Here is a 23,511-nt window from a genome sequence, read left to right as displayed (position 1 = left end):
GATTCGTTTTGCCCTCTATACCTTCTGCTGGCACCTTCTAGGAAGCTCTCAAGTACCTCCTGAGAGCACACGTTAAGCAACTGGAGGAAGAGGTACCTGATTTGCTAAGACCAGTGCAAGCTCTCTGGTAGAGAGGGGAGGATGGGCCCGCCTGCAGGCATGTGGTCTGTTACCTTCTGCGGAACTGGTTGGCTGCTTACAGTGAGTGCAGGCCTGCAGGATTGCTGAGTCACAAGAGTACTTAAATATTCTTACGCAATCTTTTTAACAAATAGTGAAATGAGACAAGTTGATTAAAGACCATTCATTTAGGTTGCTAAGAGTTCAGAGAGTATCTGGAATTTTTAACCATACACTTTATTTGATGTCAACATCAAAGGAATATTTAAAAAGTTGAATTCAAACCCATAAATTAGTAACATTTCAAGTTAATTGCATAAAAAAAGTTGCTTTGTGTCTTCCCACACCATATATATCTGTACATAAGCCTCTGCATTTCAAAGCACTTGTCACTTATAAAGTGAAAGGTTTCAAAATGCCAGGTAAACATTTGCTCATTATTTTTTTTAAAAACAATACTCCTTTGGAAAATTTCTCCTTGTGCTTAAAGTTCATCTTTGCAAGTCCATTTCCGGAAAATTCTCTGGAAAAAAATAATCTAGAAACTGTTTTGGAAACAAAAATCATAGCAGGCAAGGGCTAAGTGCAGACATAAGCAGCTCCATTTTATAAACAAAGTTTCGACCTTCCATTTTATTCCACTGAACTTCTTTGAATGGTCCACGAAGATGATTCCATTTGCTATCTTGTAAAACATCACTTTTGGGAAGATCTTTACACTGGTTACGGGGAAACTGAACCATGATCTTGCTGCCACTTTCAGGGCCGTTACGAACTGTGGAACAAAACAAAAATAACACAATTTCCAAACTAGAAAACAAAGGTCCCACAATTTTCTACCAACTTGAAATCTCATTTAAAAGTGCTTGTCACCCAGCCCCCCCAAAACCCCAAAAGACTTTTTATAATAGACTAGGTTGGTATAAATATTCATGAATTACTGTTTGTACCATAAAAATACAGCAAGATGAATTCTGGCTTAGGAAAGTCAAATGTCCTATGTGTTTTCAGAAAACCAATTGATTTCTTTCTAAAACATCTGATACACACTCAATATATAAGGAAACCCAAATATTCAGAATCAGTACTAGGAGAGATGAAGGCAAGATTATTCTGAATTAAGAACCTCAGGTTTTGGGCAGCCCAGGTGGCTCAGCAGTTTGGCACCACCTCCAGCTCACGGCGTGATCCTGAAGACCCAGGATCAAGTTGCATGTTGGGCTCCCCATAGGGAGCCTACTTCTCCTCTGCCTGTGTCTCTGACTCTCTCTTTCTGTGTCTCTCATGAATAAATAAATAAATAAAATCTAAAAAATAATAAAAAAAGAACTTCAGGTTTTAACGAGGCTTCATAACTCAGAAAGAAGAAATGGGTATTTTGAAACTCTTATGGATAAGGACCTAGCAATGATCAAGCCTGCATATTCACAAGCTGTGATTCTGTAGGGGAAAATTTTCAAATTACTCTTTCAAGTATTTACAGAGCAGGTATTTGAAAAGACCACACTAAACCTGCAAATACTCCACACATAATTTTCTACTAGATAATGTGTCTGTTTACTCAAGTGCCCTACTCATTGTGGGTGCTTAAAAATCATCTCTCCTCTCTATTCCATCCCTTTACATCAGATGGATCTTTAGGATCAGATGTGACTCTTGCCTATTTGCAGCTGTACATTTTTCCCAAAGCATTTATCCATCAAAGATTTTGAACTGCAGGAGTAACAATGCTGATGGCAGTTTTCAGAGCTCTTGGGAGAATGTGTCACCAAGCAAAACATTTTTTATCATCACCAGAAAGAGAAGTAATAATCTGTTGCCTGAATAAGGACTGTGATCAAATAAATGCTCAAACTCCTATATGAACTCGCTGCAGAGAGAAATTACTCTGAAGTACACGTCTAACTAGTACAGGTGACGACTAAGGCCAGACTCCCAAAGGTCTCCTCCCATTCAAAGCAGCAGCCAGTACCTGAAATAGCATAGTCGCCACTCGGGGAAGCCACCGTGATGGCAGACGCATTGCCGATGCTCTCTATGGGCCCAAGTCCCACATGGTTACTGAAGCTGAGCACCTGCCAGCCCATAACCTTGGCGAGCTGCTGAACTGCATGCACCTGATGCTGTGACATCTGTGAATGAAAAAGGAAACTTTATGCACAACTACCATGGAGACTGACTTTGCAGCAACTTGATGGCAGGCCTGGAAACTCTTGTTGGGGTGCTCACTGCCTAGTACAGGAATCTTCCTCCGTGACTACTGTGGGGAGGATCCCGCCTTCCACTGTGGAGACTAGAAGAGCCTGATACTCATTCTCCAGGCCCATCGGCAGCGTGACCGCAGGAACAGGATCTAGAGTTGGCTGACTGGTGACTCCTACCTGGATCACAGCATGTGGAGCAGCATCAAAAGTAGCAGGGTGTGATTATCTTGCAGTTTCCCCTTCAAATCTACTCGCCACCCTTCTCTGCCCAGGGAGGATCACCCATATGGTTACATTAGTGGGCTTTGGGTGGGGTTCAGATAATGGGAGTAAGGTCGAGGCATTTATTCCCCTGCTGCCCCTCCCCTGTGAGGTTGTATCCTGTGACAGAAGGTTTGGTTTTCTCAAAGTGGCGTGTTCCACATGACTCTCCTTCAGGGTACCCATAAGCCCTCCTCTTATCTCTTTGGCTTAGGACTGCTGACCACTGAGTCCCCCAGGCCTGGTTACCTGGTTATGACTAGCATTAGGTTACCAAGCTTTCCCTGGTGTTCACCTACACCCACACTTTTGTAAATCCTTAGTGAAATGACTGAGCGTGCCCCCTAGCTCCTGTTACAATCCTGAATGATACACTGGGGCAATGTGGAGTGCAGTCTGCCCCCAGTGATGAAGGCAGTAGGGTCAGGATGGCAATAGTGGCGTTGTCCTGGCTGTGGTTCTCACCAGGAGGCTTCCTTTGATCGCTGCCCACTTGCGAGCCTTCCCATTGATTCTACCCTTCCAATATATTTCCAATATATTTTCATGCTTAGGGTGACCAAAGTCCTTTTAGGTGTAACCAACCAAGAGCTGCCAAACCTCACAAATGCATTTTATTTACGTGACGCCAAAGAAGCAAATCAGTATAAAAGATTACTGCTTTTAGGATGGAGGGCATCAGTATTTTTTTTTTTAATTTTATGTGAAATATACAGGTATATGTTGTGAAAGGTGTATTATTAGCATTTCTGAACTTACCCCCTTTCTCCCACAACTCAGTTTTTCATTAGATCATCACAACTCCATGAAGAATGTAGGAAAAATACTCTTCTTCATTTTTTAGATCAGGAAAGAAAGGTCCAAAAGTTTGTCTGCTGTTGCAAAGCAAATTTGTGGTGGAGCTGGGACTAGAACCCAGTACCTTCCATGCTGCCCCTGAATACTGAAGAACTCTTTCGTAGGGCTTAAGTAAAATAGTACACTTATCATGGAGAATGGTCATTATATTTTTGTATCTGATCTCCACTTCTCTGGTTTTCTGGGGTTAATACTTCTTCACTTTTATGTGGTCCCAAAGGGGTTGTACACTTTGGCTAACATGAGAGGAAGTTTGTAATCTCAGAGCTGGTCCTTCATCTTAAACTAACTGGAAATAAATCTAGGATAGTTTATCAACATTTTTCAATTAACCCAGAGGCTGTAAAATGTAGATATTAGATAAATGGCAGAAAAAAACTGGCTTTCTTTTTATAAATTTAATATACTTGAACTCTGTTCTTTAAACAGTGATGAACAGCAGGGACTCAGGACTTGCCATCCATAACTCTTACCTGGGACAGAAGGAAATCCTGGAGCTCCTGCTCCTGATGAGACAATGCAATCACTCTTCCATCTCTGTGTACCACTCGGATCTGCTCAATTCCGACATTTAACTGCAGCTGAATGGACCTTTATAGACACACATACTAAAAATCAGAAATGTTCAAAATTACCTTATACTGAGCCACAAACATTAAACCTTAACATCAAAGACACAGAAAATACTAATTTTGAGAACCTGTGCAAACACCTGAGGGGGAAAGGAGTCTTCTTAGGGTCAACATACCCCTCAGAATCCCACAGCCTCCCCTGGGCCACTGAGCTCTGGTCTGCTTAGAAAGATGTAGGAGAAGCACAGCCTGCCAGCCAACCATCGTCCACTGCTCCTCTTCTCTGGCAGTCCTTCCACCTTTGTTGCAGTGAGAGGAGATCTATGCTGGGCACATATGGGGCCCACCCTGACTTAGAAACCTCATTCCCTGTAGGAGCCACATGTTCTCATAACAACTCCAAAGGCACAGTTTCCTGGGGCTCCACAAAAAATACTGCCCAGTTTCAGAAGTCACCTCATCTGGGGAAATCGAAAAGCATCTCTGTCAGGCATTTTTAATCTCTTCCAGTCCAGATCTATTTTACCAGTTTGGGATCATTTTTGTGAAAAGTAATGTTGCCTAGTAACCTAGATGGCATCCTTTCTTCTCAGGTTACTAGGGGACAACAGCTAGAGAATTAACCAAGGAGCAAATTCTCATACAGAAAGGGAAAAGCAAAAAAAAAAAAAAAAAAAAAAGGAAAAGCCTTTTGTTAATTCTATGGCCTCTCTTGATATAATCAGCAAACAAGTCAGAAGAGGTACTATATTAACTTGGCTTACATCAAACAAAGAAACCCATAAAATAACATGACAATGACATTCTTCCAAACCAATCACAAATTTTTAGCATTAGTATATGACATGTACAAGAAATGTGAAATTCCTAGATGAACAATGCTTATTTTTCCACATTTGAGAGTACCTGTTTTTTAGACTTTACAGTGAACATTTAGGGATAAAACACTTTGGCAATTATCCCTATAAAATTATAATTTTGACACAGTAAAAGTTTATACATTTCTTTCAAAGAAAACCACAGAATTCAGAAGCTTCAAAAGACAAAACTCATAAACTTAACCAAATTTTAAAAATTCTGATTACTATTGGTAGGAGCATAGTTGTGGCAGCCACTCTGAAAAGCAATTTGGTAACATTAATAAAAATTTTAAAGGTCCTTATCTTTTGACCCAGCAATTACACTTGTAGGACTTCACCCTACAGATATACCTAAACATGCAAAAGTTGTTGTGCTGTTATCCAACTAAAATTTTCAGAAGCAAAAGGCTGATTAGAAGTCATGGTCAGGGATCCCTGGGTTGCTCAGTGGTTTAGCGCCTGCCTTTGGCCCAGGGCATGATCCTGGAGACCCGGGATCAAGTCCCATGTCAGGCTCCCTGCAGAGGCTTCTCCCTCTGCCTGTGTCTCTGGCTCTCTCTCGCACGCGCTCTCTCTCTCCCTCTCTGTGTGTGTCTCATGAGTAAATAAAATATTAAAAAAAACCTCATGGTACATATAATGAAAAACAATAAAGCTTAAAGAATGAAGTAAATCTGATATAGTGATAAGGAGTATTTAGTAGTATTCACCAATACTACTAAAACACCCCCACACACAAATTGGAAATGACTGTTGATAGGTATAGGGTTTCTTTTTGGGACAATGGAAATGTTCTGGAATTAGATAGTGATGACAGTTATATAACATAAGGAATATACTCAAAACCATTGAACTGTAAAATGTTTTTTATTTTTTTTAAGTAGGCTCCACACCTAACATGGGGCTTGAATTCATGCCCCTGAGATTTAGAGTTTAAGAGTCATATACTCGGGCAGCCCCGGTGGCACAGCGGTTTAGTGCCGCTTGCAGCCCAGGGTATGATCCTGGAGACCGAGGATTAAGTCCCACATCAGGCTCCTTGCATGGAGCCTGCTTCTCCCTCTGCCTGTGTCTCTGCCTCTCTCTCTCTCTCTCTGTGTGTGTGTGTTTCTCATGAATAAATAAATCTTTAAAAAAAAAAAAAAGTCATATGCTCTACTGACTACATCAGCCAGGCACCCCTCAACTACATACTTTAAAATATTGAATTTTTGGTTATGTGAATTATGTCTCAATATTTTATTTTATTTTTTAATTTATTTTTTACATCTTTTAAATTTAAATTCAATTTGCCAACACATAGTATACCACCCAGTGCTCATCCCATCAAGTTATATCTCAATGTTTTAAAGCACACAATATTGTAGGAAAAAAGCAGGATATATATGCTTGTAAATGTAGACTTTCCTGGAAGAAGGCATAGAAAAATATTTTAAGTGCTTGCTTCTGGGGGTGCCTGGGTGGCTCAAGTCCATTAAGTGCCTGACTTTGGATCAGGTCATGATCTCAGAGCCCTGCATCAGGCTCCTCACTCAGTGGGTTAGTCTTCTCCCTCTCCTCTGCCCCTTCTGTGCCCCACCCCCACCCCATGGCTCATGTTCTCTCAAATTAAAAAAAGAAAAAAAGAAATGTGATTACTCCTGAGAAGTTCCAAGAGAATTACTTTCAACTTTAAGGAGAGTAAGTTGACCCCAGCTATAAAAGATGAAGAAAGGGGCGTTCTAGGACTTTCTTTCCCTCCTGATGCTGTCAAGACCACATTATCACTAACTCTTCTTCACAGAAGTTTAGAACCACTGGGTCCTATAGCCATAATCTCACATTTGTTTGGTCTTAGTCCTAAATGTAAATAACTCAAAACTGATGATTCTTTCCTTTTCCACTCCTTTGTGCTCACTCTCTTAACATTTTATTATGGAAATTTTAAAACACAAAGTATATAGTACTATACGACTCTATATAAACAGTAGTATACACGAAAGTTAATATAATGAAAGCCAATGGCCCCATCACCCAGCTGTAACGGTTAAAATGCATGCCAAACTTGTTTTATTTTACTCAACAGCTACTCTCCCACCATGCCCCAAATCACCCCAATTATTTCTTTAGGTATAGGGGAAGAAAACCATAATCCACCTTTACCCACCATCTTTTCCAGACTTATTTCCATTGTGTATTCTTTGTCCCATCTTTTAAATCATGCTCATTGACTATTTTTCATTTTTAAAAAACAGTGAATTAAAGCCTTGATATTAGAACAATTTGGGATGCCTGAGTGGCTCAGTGGTTGAGCGTCTGCCTTTGGCCCAGGGCATGATCCTGGAGTCCGGGGATTGAGTCCCACATCAGGCTCCCCGCAGGGAGCCTGCTTCTCCCTCTGCCTATGTTTGTGCCTCTCTCTGTGTCTCTCATGAATAAAAAAATAAAATCTTAAAAAAAAAAAAAAAAAAAAAAAAGAGCGATTTAAGGGTATTATACCCCCCTACACCTAAGGGTAGTAGTGATTTTGTTTCTGGTGTGTTTTGCTCACTAGAGAGACCACTGCAGCTAGTTAGTCTGCCTAAAATAAACACTGAAGTTTGAAAAATAACAGGTACTCATGGACCTTGATAAATGTTTGCTAGTGGTTCTCTCAGACTGACCTGGGGAAGGACACTAAAACTGTATCATGCCAATTGTCAAATTTCCAAGAGGCTCAGATGGAGGCAAAAAAATGCCATTCATGGCTACTTCCTAATTTTACTAACTTTGTTTACCACGCCCCGCCCCCCGTTTTATTGAGATGTAACTGATATATATCATTGATTAGCTTAAGGTACATGAATATCATAATGATTTATATATATTGTGATTTATCATATATATTGTGAAATGACCATCACAGTATGTTCAGTTGACCCCTATCACCTCACACGCTTCCCCATTTTTCTTTTCTTCTTGTGATAAGAACTTTTAAGACCTACTCTTTTGGTACTTTCAAATATACAACATAGTATTCTTAACTATAGTCACTGTGTTGTACACTGCATCCCAGAACTTGTATGTTATAACTAGAAGTTTGTACTTTTTGAACACCTTTACCCATTCTGTCTCTGACCCTCACCCCACCTCCACCACCTCTGGCAACCAACAATTCGTTCTCTGTATATCAGCTTGTGATTTGTGAATGTAAATCAAACAGAATGCTTCTCTGTGAATGGTGGGGTCAAAAGTCATTTCACCTCCCTCTCCATCCCATTTTAAGGGCATAATCACGAACTAGGTATAGCCTCACACCATGAAAAATCTACAAAACTGAGGCTGTTTTAGGCCAATATATGGAATATAGGCTGTAATCTAAACAGCCCTATTCACTTCACAAATACCCCAGACTCACCACCACAGCCTCTAGGCAACATCTAAAGCAGATCACTCTGAGGTGTGGCAGCTTCCCCTTCAATGACCAGGTAAAAAAAAAAAAAAAATTTTTACCACAACTCAAACGAGTGACATTTACCTAACAGAGATTATTCTAGACATTCTGATCTCTTATTCTTATACTCTACAGTTAATACAATTTACCGAAATGTTATGCCACCATAGCACATAAAATCCAAAAATCTCAATGAAATCACTCAGCAATCAACATATAAAAAGCAACTAAACATTTTAAATAACTTATTTTTGATACTTACTTGCATATCTGTTCATAACCTTGTGATGTGATTAAAACCTTCACACTAGACTCATAAACATCGTTAATATTCGACCAGTGTGCCTGTATCTGAGGGTCCTCAATGCGACTTGCTAAGCTGTCAATGGTCGCAGCAGTCCTTTTTTAAAGAAGAGAGGTTGACATTTTTAAAAAGTCACCATATAAAATATTCATAAACCACTTATCAGTGTTATAGTTATGTGAAAATGAGAGGACTACTTTTCAAAAGTACTACATTTGAAAAGCAAAGAGTTTTTCCTTAAAGAAAAAAAAAAAGAAAAGTCAAAGGAGGTCAGAGGCGATGAAAGCCTCCTTGGGGCGCCCACCACAAGGATGCTCAGGGCCACACTACAATATGTGCTCACCTTCCTATGAACTCCAGTTTGTTTTCTTTCAGGAAACCTTATCAGAAGGGCACGCTTAGGGGACAAATCTCAGCTCTGAAAAGAATGCAAGTCACTCCCAGATGGCAGTGCTTGGTCCCTAGTAACATGCGACATGCCCACAGCTGAGGGCCATTACAGTCGCAGAATGACAAACCCTTTTCCTGAGAAGCCAGAGTTTCTGCACAACAAAAACCTTATACTCCAAGAAAGATAAATATGCTATGTACACATGACAGGTTATGATTCCAGTCCTTTTTATGCACCAAAGACTGGAATCAGTGCTTTGATGAGTCCTATCTTTTCATCTCATTAATGACCCTGTCGAGTACATACCACCTTCATCCCTATTTTTCAGCCTAGCAATGCTTAGTAATTTCCTTAAGGTCATACAGCTGGGAGCTGGGCACAAAACTGGCAGTCTAACTCCACAGCCAAAAACCTGGGAGTGTATCCCTAGAGCCAGTAATCCTTCTTTCCTTATCTTATCCACACTAATTAACAGCCACTGCCCAGCACCAAAGCACAAATCATGAAAGTCAACCAACTATTGGAGGTTCTTGGTTTCCAGTTACGTGATTCTAGCACTTGACTGGAAAGAGAAGGAAAAGCAGGAAGAAATGCAAACAGCCACTGAGGACAAGGGGCACTTACATAAACGGGCTTGGGATATGTTCTTTTATGCTTCTGCTCTAATACTGGTTTCTTTCGATCCCTTAACTTTCTCTTCCTTTTCTGTGATTTGTTTCCTTGACTGCTTCAAAAATCCCTACAGTGGGGATGCCTGGGTGGCTCAGTGGTTGAGCGTCTGACTTTGCCTCAGGTCATGATCCTGGGGTCCTGGGATCGAGTCTTACATCAGGCTCCAGCAGGAGCCTGCTTCTCCCTTTGCCTATGTCTCTGCCTCTCTCTCATGAAAAAAAAAAATCTAGAAAAAAAAAAATTCCTACAGCACATAGATATGTATATGAGACTGCTCATCTTAGTATTATGTTTCAACAAACTGGAAATATAAAGTATCTGGCAATTAAGAATTGGTAAAGAAATCAGAGAATATTCACATAATGGGTTATTACATAGCTAGTAAAGTATCTCTGAAAAACATTTTAACAAAAGATGAAAAAGATTTACAAGATTAAATGATAGCAGGCTATAAAATTTTATGATTGCAGATTTTTTTTTTAAAGATACACACTCTAACGCACATATATCAAAACACAGAAGCATGTTAATAGTAGGTCTTACTGTGCATGGTATTTATACGAATTAAGCTGATACACTGGAACATTATCTTTATAATGGGGTGAAAATGGGAACATTTTAAAAGCTTTGCTTCCAAGACTGTAACTAATACTCTGAAATGTGTAATGGTTCTAAAAACAGCTACTTTCATGCCCCTTTTGGTTATAATTAAAATGCACAAATGAAAGTAACAACAGTAACCTATCATATTTTATTGTTTATTGTTTTTTTGTTTTTAAGATTTTATTTATTTATTCATGAGATACAGAAAGAGAGAGAGAGAGGCAGAGACACAGGCGAGAGAGAAGCAGGTTCCATGAAGGGAGCTCGACGTGGGACTTGATCCTGGGTCTCCAGAATCATACCCTGGGCTGAAGGCGCTAAACTGCTGAGCCACCCAGGCCTGCCCTATTTTATTGTTTATAAGGAACATAACATATGTTATTTAACTTGATCCTAAGACCAGTCTCCTGTATTCTTAATTGAAAGAGAAAAAGGTGGAGGGCCACAGACATGAAAACGAAGTTAGTTAGCAAATGACTAAGCCCTGGCTTAGACACATTCTTTACCCCAAAGGCACCACGCTGTCTTCTCTAACATGCCTTCCTAATTCATTTTACTAAAAGCTTCAGAGTTAAGTTGTCACTTGAAGACTATAAACTAATGTGCTATTAAAACCATGACTTGTATTACCAGGGAAAAACTAAAACAAAAAACAAAACAAAACAAAAAACCACAAAAACTATCACCGATAGGAGAGTGAGCCCATACGTGAAAGTCTGAAGTTCTAGCAAAGCACAATTCTGAATGAAGTTACCAACAGCCTTCTTCACCAAGGACCAATAATAAAATCAAGAGCACTTCTAGCTTTTGAAAAAGATACACTGAGGTCCAATCATGCACAGTTCTTTTGTAAATGTGTACAGAAGTGAGATGAGCTTCAGAGCTACACAGACCTGGGCACAGATCCTGATCTTGCTACTCGTTAGCCTGTTTGAGCAAGCTACACATGTCTGTAGACTTCAACCTCTCATCATTGAAAATGGGCTACCACCATCTCTACCAGAGAACAAGAGCTAGATAAGTCAATACACAGGAAAGTGCCTTCCAGAGTACTGAAATGTGGGGCAGCCAAAAAACTGGGAAACTGCAAAAGAAGATTAAAATCAGTTCAGGAGCAAGTATCTGGTGGATGGGTCACTGACAAAGGTGAGCAGTCCTAGGGCATATTCCTAGTCAGGTGTCTTTCAAAACTGTACTCAGGGGACGCCTGGGTGGCTCAGCGGTTGAGTTTCTGCCTTCAGTTCCGGATGTGATCCTGGAGCCCCGGGGATCAAGTCCCACGTCAGGCTCTCTGCATGGAGCCTGCTTCTCCCTCTGCCTATGTCTCTGCCTCTGTCTCTCTCATGAATAAATAAAATCTTTAAAACAACAACAACAACAAAAACACAACAAAACTGTAGCCAGCATTAAAAACCATCTGGAAAAGTCACATGGGCCCTGGAGCTAAGTCTTCCCCAAACCTGACAGACCATCCCCAGCTACAAACGCTCACCTTGCAGCCACCCTCCTTCTCCCAGAAAAAAGTTACTGTGTGCCAAAAAGAGCATGTATGATTTTAACAATAAAGGAAAAAGGACTGCAGTTTCAAAGAAAAACAGTGACTTTGTTCATCCTTACCTGCTCCTCAGGAAAATATGCTTTGCTTGTTTAATTATTTTTTCCAGAAGCCCTTCACTGGATTGTAGTGAATTAATCTCATTTTTATCAAAAGCTTGAGGACCTGAAAGTCTCATTCTCTTGTGACCAAAAGGTGCGCTTGCTGGATGGGGCATCATGATGGAACTCAAGGTCTGTTTATGAAACTGTAACAAGAATAGCCATTTTTTATTAATTTTTAATTGAAGTATAATTGACATATAATTTACATTACTTTAAGGCACATAACATGATTTGATGTTAGTATTTATTGTAAAAGGATTCGTAACAAGTCTAGCTAATATCGGTCACCATAAAGTTACAAATTAAAAAAAAAAACTTTTAAAACAACTAATACTTATATATTAAAGGCAGGGGAGGCTGGAATACACACTTCTATTAAGTTTCTCAGGGGATTCTTTTGAAATTAGCCTAAACTGTGAACCAGCTCTCTGGAAACACAGAACTAGATAACCTGTAAGTAGAATACATCCTGAAATAACACGACTATCCTATTCACAGGCTCTGGCAAGACATCTTCCCCATCACACTATCAGAATCACTCTTCCCTCTGCACCCTGCATGCTTTTTTACACGCCTATATAGAACTTGTGGTATATTTCTACCACTACAAGCTACGCTTGGGGACAGAGACTGATAAATCTGATTATCTGTGTATTCCCCCAGCATTGAGCAAGGATCTCTCACATCACAGACAGTGAATGTCATTACCATGAGACTAATGAGGACTTTGCAGAAAGGATCTGTGCACATTCACTGCACCAAATAGCCTTACCACAATGCAAAAAGAAACATTTCTGTCTTTACCTCTCTAATTAGTAGATGCAAATTATGCTCTAAGACATAAAGATGGTCCTCTGGACTTTGCTTCTCAGTAGCAGATTTTTGGGATTTCTTATCATTTGAGGAATGGCACAAAGAAATCAGTAACTGCAAGCCTATTTATAAAAAGGAGTAAAACAGATGCAAATAACCTAAGACATGGAAAAACACAATTGTCTTCATAAAGTATAATCACAGTCCATTCTCAAAAGATCTATTCTAAACCTGAAGATCAGGCTTCATGATTAACATTTCCAGGCCAAAATGACTATTTGTGAGTAAACTACTATGTATTTTAACACTTCAAATTCTATTGACCTACAATGTGGCTGTTCACCTTCAGCTGTAGTCAAAGACAGGTGAACAGAAGCTGTATATTTAGTTTCTTCTTGCCTTGAAATTTAAAAAAAAACAAAACCCAACTCTGTTTTTGAGAAAAACAAACACAGAGTTGGTATCTGGTCTTACTGACGTTCAGAAGACAGATACTCTCTTCCTTGCTGCCATGAAAACCAGGATGCAATTTTTCACTTCTAAAAACCCATTCTTTTGACAAGACCCAAGAAGGTATGTCTCAGAACTTATATAAAAAACAAATGCACAGCTAACTACTGTTTGTTTTTTTTTTTAAGATTTATTTATTCATGAGACAGGGAGAGAGAGAGAGAGAGAGAGAGAGAGAGAGAGGGAGAGAGGGAGAAGCGGGCTCCATGCAGGGAGCCCAACGTGGGACTCGATCCCGGGTCTCCAGAATCACACCCTGCGCTGAAGGCGGCACTAAACCGCTGAGCCACTGGGGTTGCCCCTAACTACTGCTCTTGAGTAATATAATTAAAGTCCCAATGCCTCCAAAGTTAGGAATTTTATGGGTACTGAATAATCACTGTCTGACTGACATCTCATTTAGACAGTAAGACAGATCCCTGAAAATCTTCTACAAATGTTAGCATAGACACCTGAAACTACTGTTGCTGAATAAGAGCACTGCTAGTACAAATGTTTAATATATACTGTTCAAAATCCAAGAGTCACACCATTTAGGACACAGAATAGAATTAGCAATGTGGTTTGTTCTGCATGCTTTATGAGCTACCATTATGGATAGAATGCCACCTCTTTGCTCTTACTGTTCCCCCTACACAGCCAAATACATAGTTACCCCCTTTCCTGTTCCCCAAACCACAAAGTCCTACTTATAAACTCAAAAGGGCTGGTTGCTCTTACTTGGGAAGGGTTGAGAGATAATCTGGTTTTTCACCACAATGTGAGGGATCTGTGACTTAATTTGAACAGCTTCTCGGGAGAGCTGGGCAAAAATTTCTTTACACAAGAGAACATTTTGTGCTGCTTCTAATTTTGTCTGCCAATGTGGGGAACCTGAAAGAAAGGGAATATTTGGATGTATCAATTGTCTAAATATATTATGCAAGAACTGGCTTAAATCGCAATCTGAATTCGTATAATGAAAAGTTCAGAAAATACTACATTAGAGCATATCCTTTCTAAAATACAAAAATTTTCTTTTTTTTTTACACAGAGAAAATTAGTGAAGATGTTCAATCTTAAAAAAACAAAACAAAAACTGCATGGGTGTCCATTAATGTTAACAGATTATAAATAATAAATTTCCAAATGTTCTTACTCCAAAGTACCTATTTTCCTCTCTACATTTATCATCAGTTTTACTTGGGAGTGTAAACTCAGACAGAACCAGAAGCTATAGGATAGAGCATAACCACAACACCTGGTTTGGATTTGGGAAAAGGTCGTTTGAAGAGGTTGACTGTGCCCAGATCACCTATGTCTGGAGCCTGTTTTTGTATTGAAACCTACGAGACAATAAAAACATGAAAAAGTGTTAGCAAATTAGCTTCTGGGCTAAGTAATAAGAAATTAAGTATTTTAAATATTTGACAAATACCTTGATATAGGCAGACCCTTCTAAATCACTAGGAATTTGAACATCAAGGGGACAGTAATCTTCAGGTATCTTCTTATCCAGATCGATATCTGTATTCTTTATTACTTCAAATGTACCATGATGGGGAAAGAGAGATCCTAATCGGGTATTAAACACAGGAACCAGTTAACACATTATTTTAACATACATTAAGTGTATAATAATATTTCACTGAAAATTTTATCACTGAATCATAAATTAAACCCCACCAAAAATGTGTTTTGGGGGAAAGGGGTGGGGGGAGTAAGCAAAGGGAAGAAAGGAGGCAGAAATAAAGTTTTGTTAACCTCAAAAAAAAAAAAAAAAAGACTAATGGTATCATTATACCATGAACTTATACTATGAACTTCATGGGCCATCAAACTGTTTTATTCTAATGGGATTTGGCTGATAAAACTGATAAAATGGATGTACTTCTAGAAAGTACTTCCTCAGATTTATGCCTTAGCAATTAAACACTTCTGGAGCTAAGCCTCTGTAATAAGGTTGCAAATGAAGTGTTCTGAATCCAGCCAGAAGAACAAAATATCGCCTTTTTTTCAACTAGTTCCTAGATTGTTATGTGATACTTTTCTGTGTAAGAAAGTTGTTCTGGGCTGCTGAATGATGTGAAGAGCAGGTGGTTATATGTACCTGCTGTTTTGTAACATAGGAAGATGTTCAAGATCTTGCAATTAAAACAGAATGTAGGGACGCCTAAGTGGCTCAGCGGTTGAGTGCCTGCCTTCAGCCCAGGGCATGATCTCGGGGTCCTGGGATCAAGTCCCTCATTGGGCTCCCTATGAGGAGCCTGCTTCTTTCTCTGCCTGTGTCTCTGCCTCTCTCTGTGCATCTCTCATGAATAAATACAATTTTTATTTTTTAAAATTTATTTATTGAGACACACACACACAGAGACAGAGAGAGAGAGAGAGAGAGAGAGAGAGAGAGAGAGGAAGGAAGAGACACAGGCAGAGGGAGAAGCAGGCTCCATGCAGGGAACCTGACGCGGGACTCGATCCTGGATCTCCAGGATCACACCCAGGGCCGCAGGCGGAGCCAAACTGCTGCGCCACGGGGGCTGCCCAATATAATCTTTAAAAACAAACAAACAAACAAACAACAGAATGTAATCAAGTCCTTTATAATCATAAGTAATAGTCCCATAAAGGGAAAGTGGGTAAAGTACCTCCATATAACTACTTGTTGAAAAGAACTTAAAATGTCCAGAGCCAGAAAGCACTACTTCTACAGACCACCCATTAAATGTTAAAAAAAGAAAAAAGTTTGCCATCTGAATTCATCTTTGTAGTGGGATATTACCGTCAAAGTTCAGAATTCCTCAATTCACATCAATGTGGAGACGGGGGCTTCAGTATTGATTTAAACCTGCCTGCTATTAACTGTGGGACAATGATGGCTTACTTTGGCAAATGAGTCCTTTTAAAGTATCACTCTACTACTGTTATCACAATGATCACAATCAGGACTCCTTGCCTCATCCTTTGACATTCAAAACTTTTACTCTACTGAGCTGTGAAACTTGTAAACTTTTACAGTGTAGCTCCTCCTGAATATACCTTAGCAGTTTACAAGATATTACCATGATAATCTCCAGAAACCTATTACAGATCAACAACATAGAATTTATACAAAAAGATGCGAATTCAAGATCATCAAATTTTGGCATATGTCAACACAATCTATTCCTGCAGCCTTGGTTGAATGGAAAAAAAAAGGCGGCAGTGTTTTCACAGCCTTCTCTCTTCACCTAGGATGTAAAAACAGCTTAGATGACTTAAGGGAGAAAAAAGAATGAGGGAGAATGAAAATGTTTCTTTTTTTCCTTTTATGCTTAGTTTTTAAGGGTTACAGATAAGCCCCTGATTGAGACTAAATGTCAAGTATGGTTCTGGGTGTGTAAATCTATAAACTCATTCTTTAAACCTTCTGCTAAATGTATCATTATTCACCATGATCAAATGGGATTTATTCTGGGCTGCAGGGGTGGTTCAATATTTGCAAATCAATTGAAATGATACACCACATTAGAAATGCAGAAAAAGGGACGCGCGCGGGTGGCTCAGTGGTTAAGCATCTGCCTTCAGCCCAGGGCATGATCTTGGAGTCCTGGGATCGAGTCCCACGTCAGGCTCCCTGCATGGAGCCTGCTTCTCTCTCTGCCTGTGTCTCTGCCTCTCTTTCTCTGTCTTTTATGAATAAATAAAATCTTTTAAAAAAAATGCAGAAAAAGCATTTGACAGAATGAGGCATTCATTCTTGATAAAAACCCTCAGAAATAGATGGAACATACCTCAGTGTCATAAAAGCCATATACAAAAGACCCACAACTACTATCACCTGCAATAGGGAAAAACTGAGAGATTTTCCACTACCATCAGGAACAAGACAGGGATGTCCACTCTCACCATTACTGCTCTTCAACAAAAGCAAAAATGAACTATTGGAACTTCATCAAGATGAAAAACTCCTGCACCACGAAGGAAACAATCAACAAAACTAGAAGGCAACCCATGTAATATGAGAAGATACTTGCAAATGACATATCTGATAAACAGTTAGTTTCCAAAATTTATAAAGAACTTATCAAACTCAACACACAAAAAATAAATCCCGTTAAGAAATGGGCAAAAGACATGAATAGGCATTTTTCCAAAGAAGACATCCATATGGCGAAGTGACAGGAAAAAATGTTCACCATCACTTATCATCATGGAAATGCAAATCAAAACCATGATGAGATACCACCTCACACCTGTCAGGATGGCTAAAATTAACAACAAAGGGAACAACAGATGTTAGTGAAGATGTGGAGAAAAGAACCCTCTTGCAGTATTGGTGGGAATGAAAACTGGTACAGCTAGTCTGGAAAACAATATGGAGGTTCCTCAAAAAGTTAAAAATAGAGCTACCCTATAATCTAGCAATTGCACTGCTAGGTATTTACCGAAAGGGTACAAAAATACAGATTTGAAAAGGTACATGCACCATGACGTTTATAGCAGCATTATCAAGAATAGCCAAACTACGAAGAGAGCCCAAATGTCTACCAACTAATGAATGCATAAAGAAGATATGGTGCAGGCGTGCGCACGTGGGTGTGTGTGAATAGAATATTATTCAGCCATCAAAAAGAATGAAATCTTGCCATTTGCAACCACTTGTGGAACTAGAGTGCATTACGTTAAGCAAAATAAGCTGGTCAGAGAAAGACAAATACCACAGAATTTCACTCATATGAGGATTTAAGAAACAAAACAGATGAATATACAGGATGATGGAAACAAAGAGAAACAAACCATAACAGATTCTGAATGGAGGATTGATGGACTGATGAGGGAAGCGGGTGGGGGATGGGCTAAATGGTGATAGGGATAAAAGAGGGCATTTGTTGTGATGAGTGCTAGGTGTTGTATGTAAGTGATGAAATCACTGAATTCTACTCCTGAGACCAATATTGCACTGTATGTTAACTAACTAGAATCTAAATAAAAATTTGGGGAAAAAAATCCGTATAAAAATAAACATTCTGCTAATTATACCTAAAGGCACCTATATAAATAGTTTAGGTTCAATTATGTAAATATATTTATTTAAGGCTATAATAAAAGTAATTTTAGCTTACCAAGTTTTGTGCACAGAAATTAAAACTTCAAAATGTAACGTGTAACTAAGAAGCAACACACTACAGAATATATAACATTTCGATCAATCCTATAGTTTTGACAAATTATAGTTTTAAAGCATAGTTTTTTAAAGTGATCTATACCTGCACTTCTGTAGCTCAGATCTCCGAGAATTTTATCCCCCACTTTTCTGAGTTTCCAATGTTGCCGTAATCGCAAAAGCTCAGAGTTGAAGTCTCTTTGCAGCTTATTTTCTTGGTTTTCAGTAACTGATTTGGTCAGTCTTTCTGCCCCTTTTAGCAGGATCTGCGCTGCTCCAGCGAGTGACTTCTTTTTAGAAATCAACTGCAGTGTCTGAGGATTCTGTCAAAAACAAGCGTGTAGTTCTGTAATTTTAAGTGATTTCAACATTCTCTTAAGATACCTACTCAAGAGAAAATTGAGAAATTAAAGAAAAGCAGATTACATTGGTTTTTGAAAAATAACAACCTTAATAACCTATTTCTCTGGTCCACTCAAACTTATGCCAAACCACAAACACCACACTGGACTACAGATCAGAACTTATACCAACTCTGCCCAGCTTAGATGGGATTCTCCTGTCAAATTGTGCGAATGCCCACCCCCATCCACGTGTATACCCTTTTGTGGCACTCAGACTTCTCATGGAAGTCTGTAATCCCTGCTAGAATGTCATCCACATGATGGTAAAACCTACTATGTCTACAGACCCTAGAACAATGCCTGGCACATAATACTTGATTTCTGGAATAAATAAGTGACCCCAATGAGTAGAGTTGTAAAATTATTTTCTATTGTGACAAGCTACTAATGTGCCTTTGGAATAAAGACTAAAGCCACACAGCATTAAATTTTTTTTTTTTCAGCATTAAAATTGATGCACTTCACCGAAGGCTGATTTTTTAAAAACTAATGAAAAATCATACTATATATGTTATACATACATACATAAATATCCATAATCACCACGAATCTGTACTGTGGTAACCAGATACACTTCCAAAAAGCCAAGTTTAATAAAACAAAGTCTTCTGACTGTGTGAGTCAAAATCACCAAGTTTCATAAAATGTCACAGTAATCTTCTGACCATATTAGTCTCCTGAAGACTCCCATGTGGGAAGAGCACAGGAAGGTAATAAAGGCTGTGGGCTAGGAATCAGGTGTTGTTAGAGTTCTCATCTTGGCTCTTTAACCACTGGCTTTACTGCATCTGAACACGTCACACATCTCTCTTGGCCTCAGCTTTCTCTCTGTAAAACAAAGGAACCAGGCTGACTGGTCTCTAGGAAGTCTTTCAGCATAACATTTCTAGATTCTGAAACTATTACCACGAGTCATTATATTCAATTCACTTCACTTACAAATGGGTAAAAACAACCATTACTTCCTCTCCTTGCCACTAACCTGGTCACTGACCTGATGCTTGTTTTAAGCATCAGGATTAAGTGCTGATGTTGGCCTAAGTGGCCTCCCTAGTTTCAGGCTCTTCATTCACCAATTCATCCATTCTCCCTTTTGTCTTCTAATATTCAAAAATCGAACATGGCCTTCATCAAACTTCAACAATTTTACCTACCTTTCAGTAGCTTCCATAATTTGGCCTAGCTTTTCTAACCAGGCCCTAAAAAGAGGTTGAAGGGGAAAACCGAGGCTCTGAGAAAATCACTTGTTAAAGGACCCAGGGCTAGTGAGGGCAGAGACAGGATCTGAACCCAGGTCAGTCTGCCTCCAAAGCGATTTTACCATCACGTTTTTGTGTAATGTGCTACAGATCAGTGATCCAGGCCGTAAAAATCTGTTATGCTCTGAGAAACTTTAGGGGTGCCTTGGGGCTCAGTCGCTTGGGCAGCTGGCTCTTAGTTTCTGCTCAGGTTGTGATCTCAGGGTCACGAGATCGAGGCCCCATGTCAGGCTCTGCACTCAGCAGAGTCTGCTTGTCCCTCTCCCTCTGCTCCTCCCAATGCTCCTGCTCTCTCTCTCTCTCAAATAAATAAATCTCTTTAAAAAAATCTAGAAAACTTTATTACATTATTAATGAAACTTAACTCTTCCAAGGGTCACAAGGCCATTAATAAAATGATAAAGGAGATGCTGTTTTAAACCGGTTTAGTCTTTAAATCTTCATCTGGACTTAATTTTGCATGAAAGGAAAAGGAGACAATAGGCACACATCCTGAGAGGTGGTCCTGGGACTTCATAAAATGGTACCATTATTCAACTGAAGCCCACACATACCTGTTTTGGAGGAAGTGCATCCTGAGAGACGGGATCAAGAGTCATAAATTTTTTATCCCTCACAATACTGAGGACATCGTAGAGAACACACATCTCTGTTAGGGCACTTCTCAAATTGTTCCTCACTGAGTCCCAAGGCCAAAGGGAAGGTTGAAATTTCACCAATCCTAAAAAGAGAAAGAAAAAAAGAAATTCACAGGTATGAGTTACACTGACTAGAAGACAGAAATCTCATTTAAATGATATTAAGTACTGAAAGAAGAAACAATGACTTTATTTCAAATAGTTTCCTGTTTTATCCCATTCCGTCCACCTTTTCTTGAATCTCTCTTAATATTTAAGTTAGCACTCCTACAATGGCAAAATAAACACGGTTAAATCTAACATTCCATTCCAACATTATAGGAAGGTATTTCAGTATTTTTTAAGATTTATGCAAGCCTTTGAAATAACCTTTTTCTTCTAGCTTTTAAAACTTGAATAATAGAACTTCCAAAATACATTAAAGTACAAAAGTAAAAATGACCTATAAATGGCAGTATTCACATATTAAACAATGCTAACATCCCTTCCAACCTTTTAAATCATTTTGTTAAATTTCACCAATACATGCTCACTATAGAGAGTTCAAAGGGAGAGAGGAAAAAAGTAAAAGTTTTCCCTTATTCTCCACCCCTAATTCTCTCCCCTCCTCAGAGGTAATCAATAGTAACAGTTGAGGCATAAATGTCCAAATGTTTTTCAATGCACTTACATATATTTCCTTCCATTTTCTATTACTTGTGTTTTTCTCCAATTATTATGTCCTAGAGATACTTCCACACCAGCACATATAGCTCTATTTCATTCTTTCAACACTGTTTGGTATTCTGGAGCATGGATGTACAGTAAGTTTAACCATTCCAATGTAATGGATACGTATGCTGGTTTCAACCCCAGTAGTGGTAAACAACTAAACACACATCTGTGTGCGTGTACAACTTTTTCTGTAGGTTAAATTCCTAGCTGTGATTTAGTGGGTCAAAGGAGATGCACATTTAACAGTTTTGACACATCGTGAACTGCTAAGCCATCTTCCAAAAGGTTTTTCCAATTCACATTCCCAACACTGGATACTAGGTCTTTTAAGTCGCTGCTAACGTTATGCACGAGAATAGTGTTTTAATGTTTTAATTTGCCTCTCCCTACTAGTAAGATCTGAAGTCTTTTTCTGTGAGCTGTTTATACCTTTGGGCTATTTTTCAGTGAGTTGTCTTTTTCCCCCCCAGTTTGCAGGGAATCTTTGAATGTCAGAGATAACAACCATTGTGTGCCCTATATGCTGCAAAAACTTTCCAGTCTCTCATTTATTTTCTTACTTTGTGGCACCTTTTTCCATTATTACTTTAAAATGTTATGTCACTCATTAATCTCTCTTTGGCTTTATAATTTCTGTGCTCCCTATCTTGCTTAAGGTCTTTTCTGCTCCCAAAGTTCTATAACTTGCTTCCAATTTTTCTTTTATTTTCTTCATTTGTGTTTCAATCCTTGTGGAGGTAATCCGAGTGTGAAGTATGGGACAGTATTTACTTTTTACTTCCAAATGGACCCCCGGCTGTCCTAACACCAGTGGCTCGAAATGCCATCTTTAAATTCCTACTTACAGGCGGTCTGTTGCACATAGCCAAACACAGAATTGTATTTTTTAATCCCTGACCATAACGAGAATCCAAACCCCACTCATACTTTTTCTACTATTCTCTGCTAACCAACCTCCCTTCTGTTTTGTTTTCCCTGTAACCCATTTGCTACGTAGAATCCAGTAATCTTTTTAACAATCATCTGTCTACTTAAAATCCTTCCAAAATGTTCAGTTGTCCTTTAAAAAAATTTTTTTTTAATTTATTTATTCATGCGAGACACAGAGAAGGGGCAGAGACACAGGCAGAGGGAGAAGCAGGTTCCGGGCGAGGAGCCTGATGCGGGACTCGATCCCAGGACCCCAGGACCCCAGGGTCACGCCCTGAGCCGAAGGCAGACGCTCAACCACGAACCACCCAGGTGCCCCTCAGATGTTCTAATAAAAACCAAACGCTAACCTCGACCTACCGGCTCGACCCCGCCTACCTGTTAGCCCTTGCCTCGTATTCCACTCAATACAGACCTCTCTTCTCCGTAGGTGTTGTTAGCATCCTCCAACTGCAGAAGGAAGCAAAGCACCTCGACACTAAGCGGCAGGGCAGCGACAGGAACCGCAGGGCTCTTAACCGAGCGGGCCCCATTACAGACCCGGACACTCCATCAGTGGCGGTGTCTCCAAGGCCTCAACTGCAGAACCGTGCAGGAGTATCAAGAGGCGGGCAGCGCCCCAACTGTCCAGCCGTACAAAGCCCCCGGGGCGGGCACGGGTGTGTCCAGAATTCGCTCACGTCCCGCACCTCCCGGGCGGGCGCCCGGACCCGCCGCCGCCCGCAGCGGCCGCACACTCGGGCCTCACCTTCCTCGTCGTCCTGGTCCGCGCTGGAGCCGCCGCCCGCCCAGTCCTGCGCGTCGCCGTCGGCGCCCGCCGCCTCCTCCTCCTCGGAGCCCGAACCCTGGCTGAAGTCGATCCGCTGGGCCAGGCGCGCCAGGTTCTGCGACATGGACAGCGGCTGCAGGTACGTCTCGGTGCCATCCAGGCCCACCTCCTGGACCTGCTTCTCGCAGGCCGACTCGATGCTGATGCGCACGGCGCGGACCCCAGACATGCTGGCGGCGGCGGAAGCCCGAGGCGCGGAGCAGAGGCGCCTCCGCGGACCCCGGATTCCCACGCCGCGGTGCGGCGGGAGACAAAGCCGAGGGCCTCGCGACTTTCCCAGAAGGCCCCGGAGCTCCCCGCCCTGCAGGGCCGGCGCTCCCGGCTTCCGGAGGAGCGTTTCCGGCTCTCCCCGCGCAGCGGCGGAAAAGACTTCCGG

The 23,511-nt window shown here is 40.3% G+C and overlaps 1 protein-coding gene across 1 annotated transcript; it reads right to left on the bottom strand.

Moving 5' to 3' along the window:
* Nucleotides 1–336: 336 nt before the first annotated feature.
* MED17 (mediator complex subunit 17) lies at nt 337–23,511 on the bottom strand. The gene is made up of 12 exons (XM_025993235.2): nt 23,055–23,511; nt 20,579–20,745; nt 18,465–18,684; nt 14,657–14,793; nt 14,480–14,564; nt 13,960–14,112; nt 12,721–12,851; nt 11,875–12,059; nt 8,550–8,687; nt 3,917–4,034; nt 2,093–2,252; nt 337–895 (listed from the first exon to the last, which is right to left on the bottom strand). Exons 1-12 carry the CDS (start codon nt 23,302–23,304, stop codon nt 684–686), a joined length of 1,956 nt encoding a protein of 651 aa, XP_025849020.1. The 5' UTR covers nt 23,305–23,511; the 3' UTR covers nt 337–683.

This window comes from Vulpes vulpes, chromosome 11, assembly GCF_048418805.1.
Source record: "Vulpes vulpes isolate BD-2025 chromosome 11, VulVul3, whole genome shotgun sequence".
In the NCBI taxonomy this organism is placed as follows: Eukaryota; Metazoa; Chordata; class Mammalia; order Carnivora; family Canidae; genus Vulpes; species Vulpes vulpes.
Note: the sequence above shows the minus strand (reverse complement) of the source record. Positions and strands in the feature narration are given on the sequence as shown.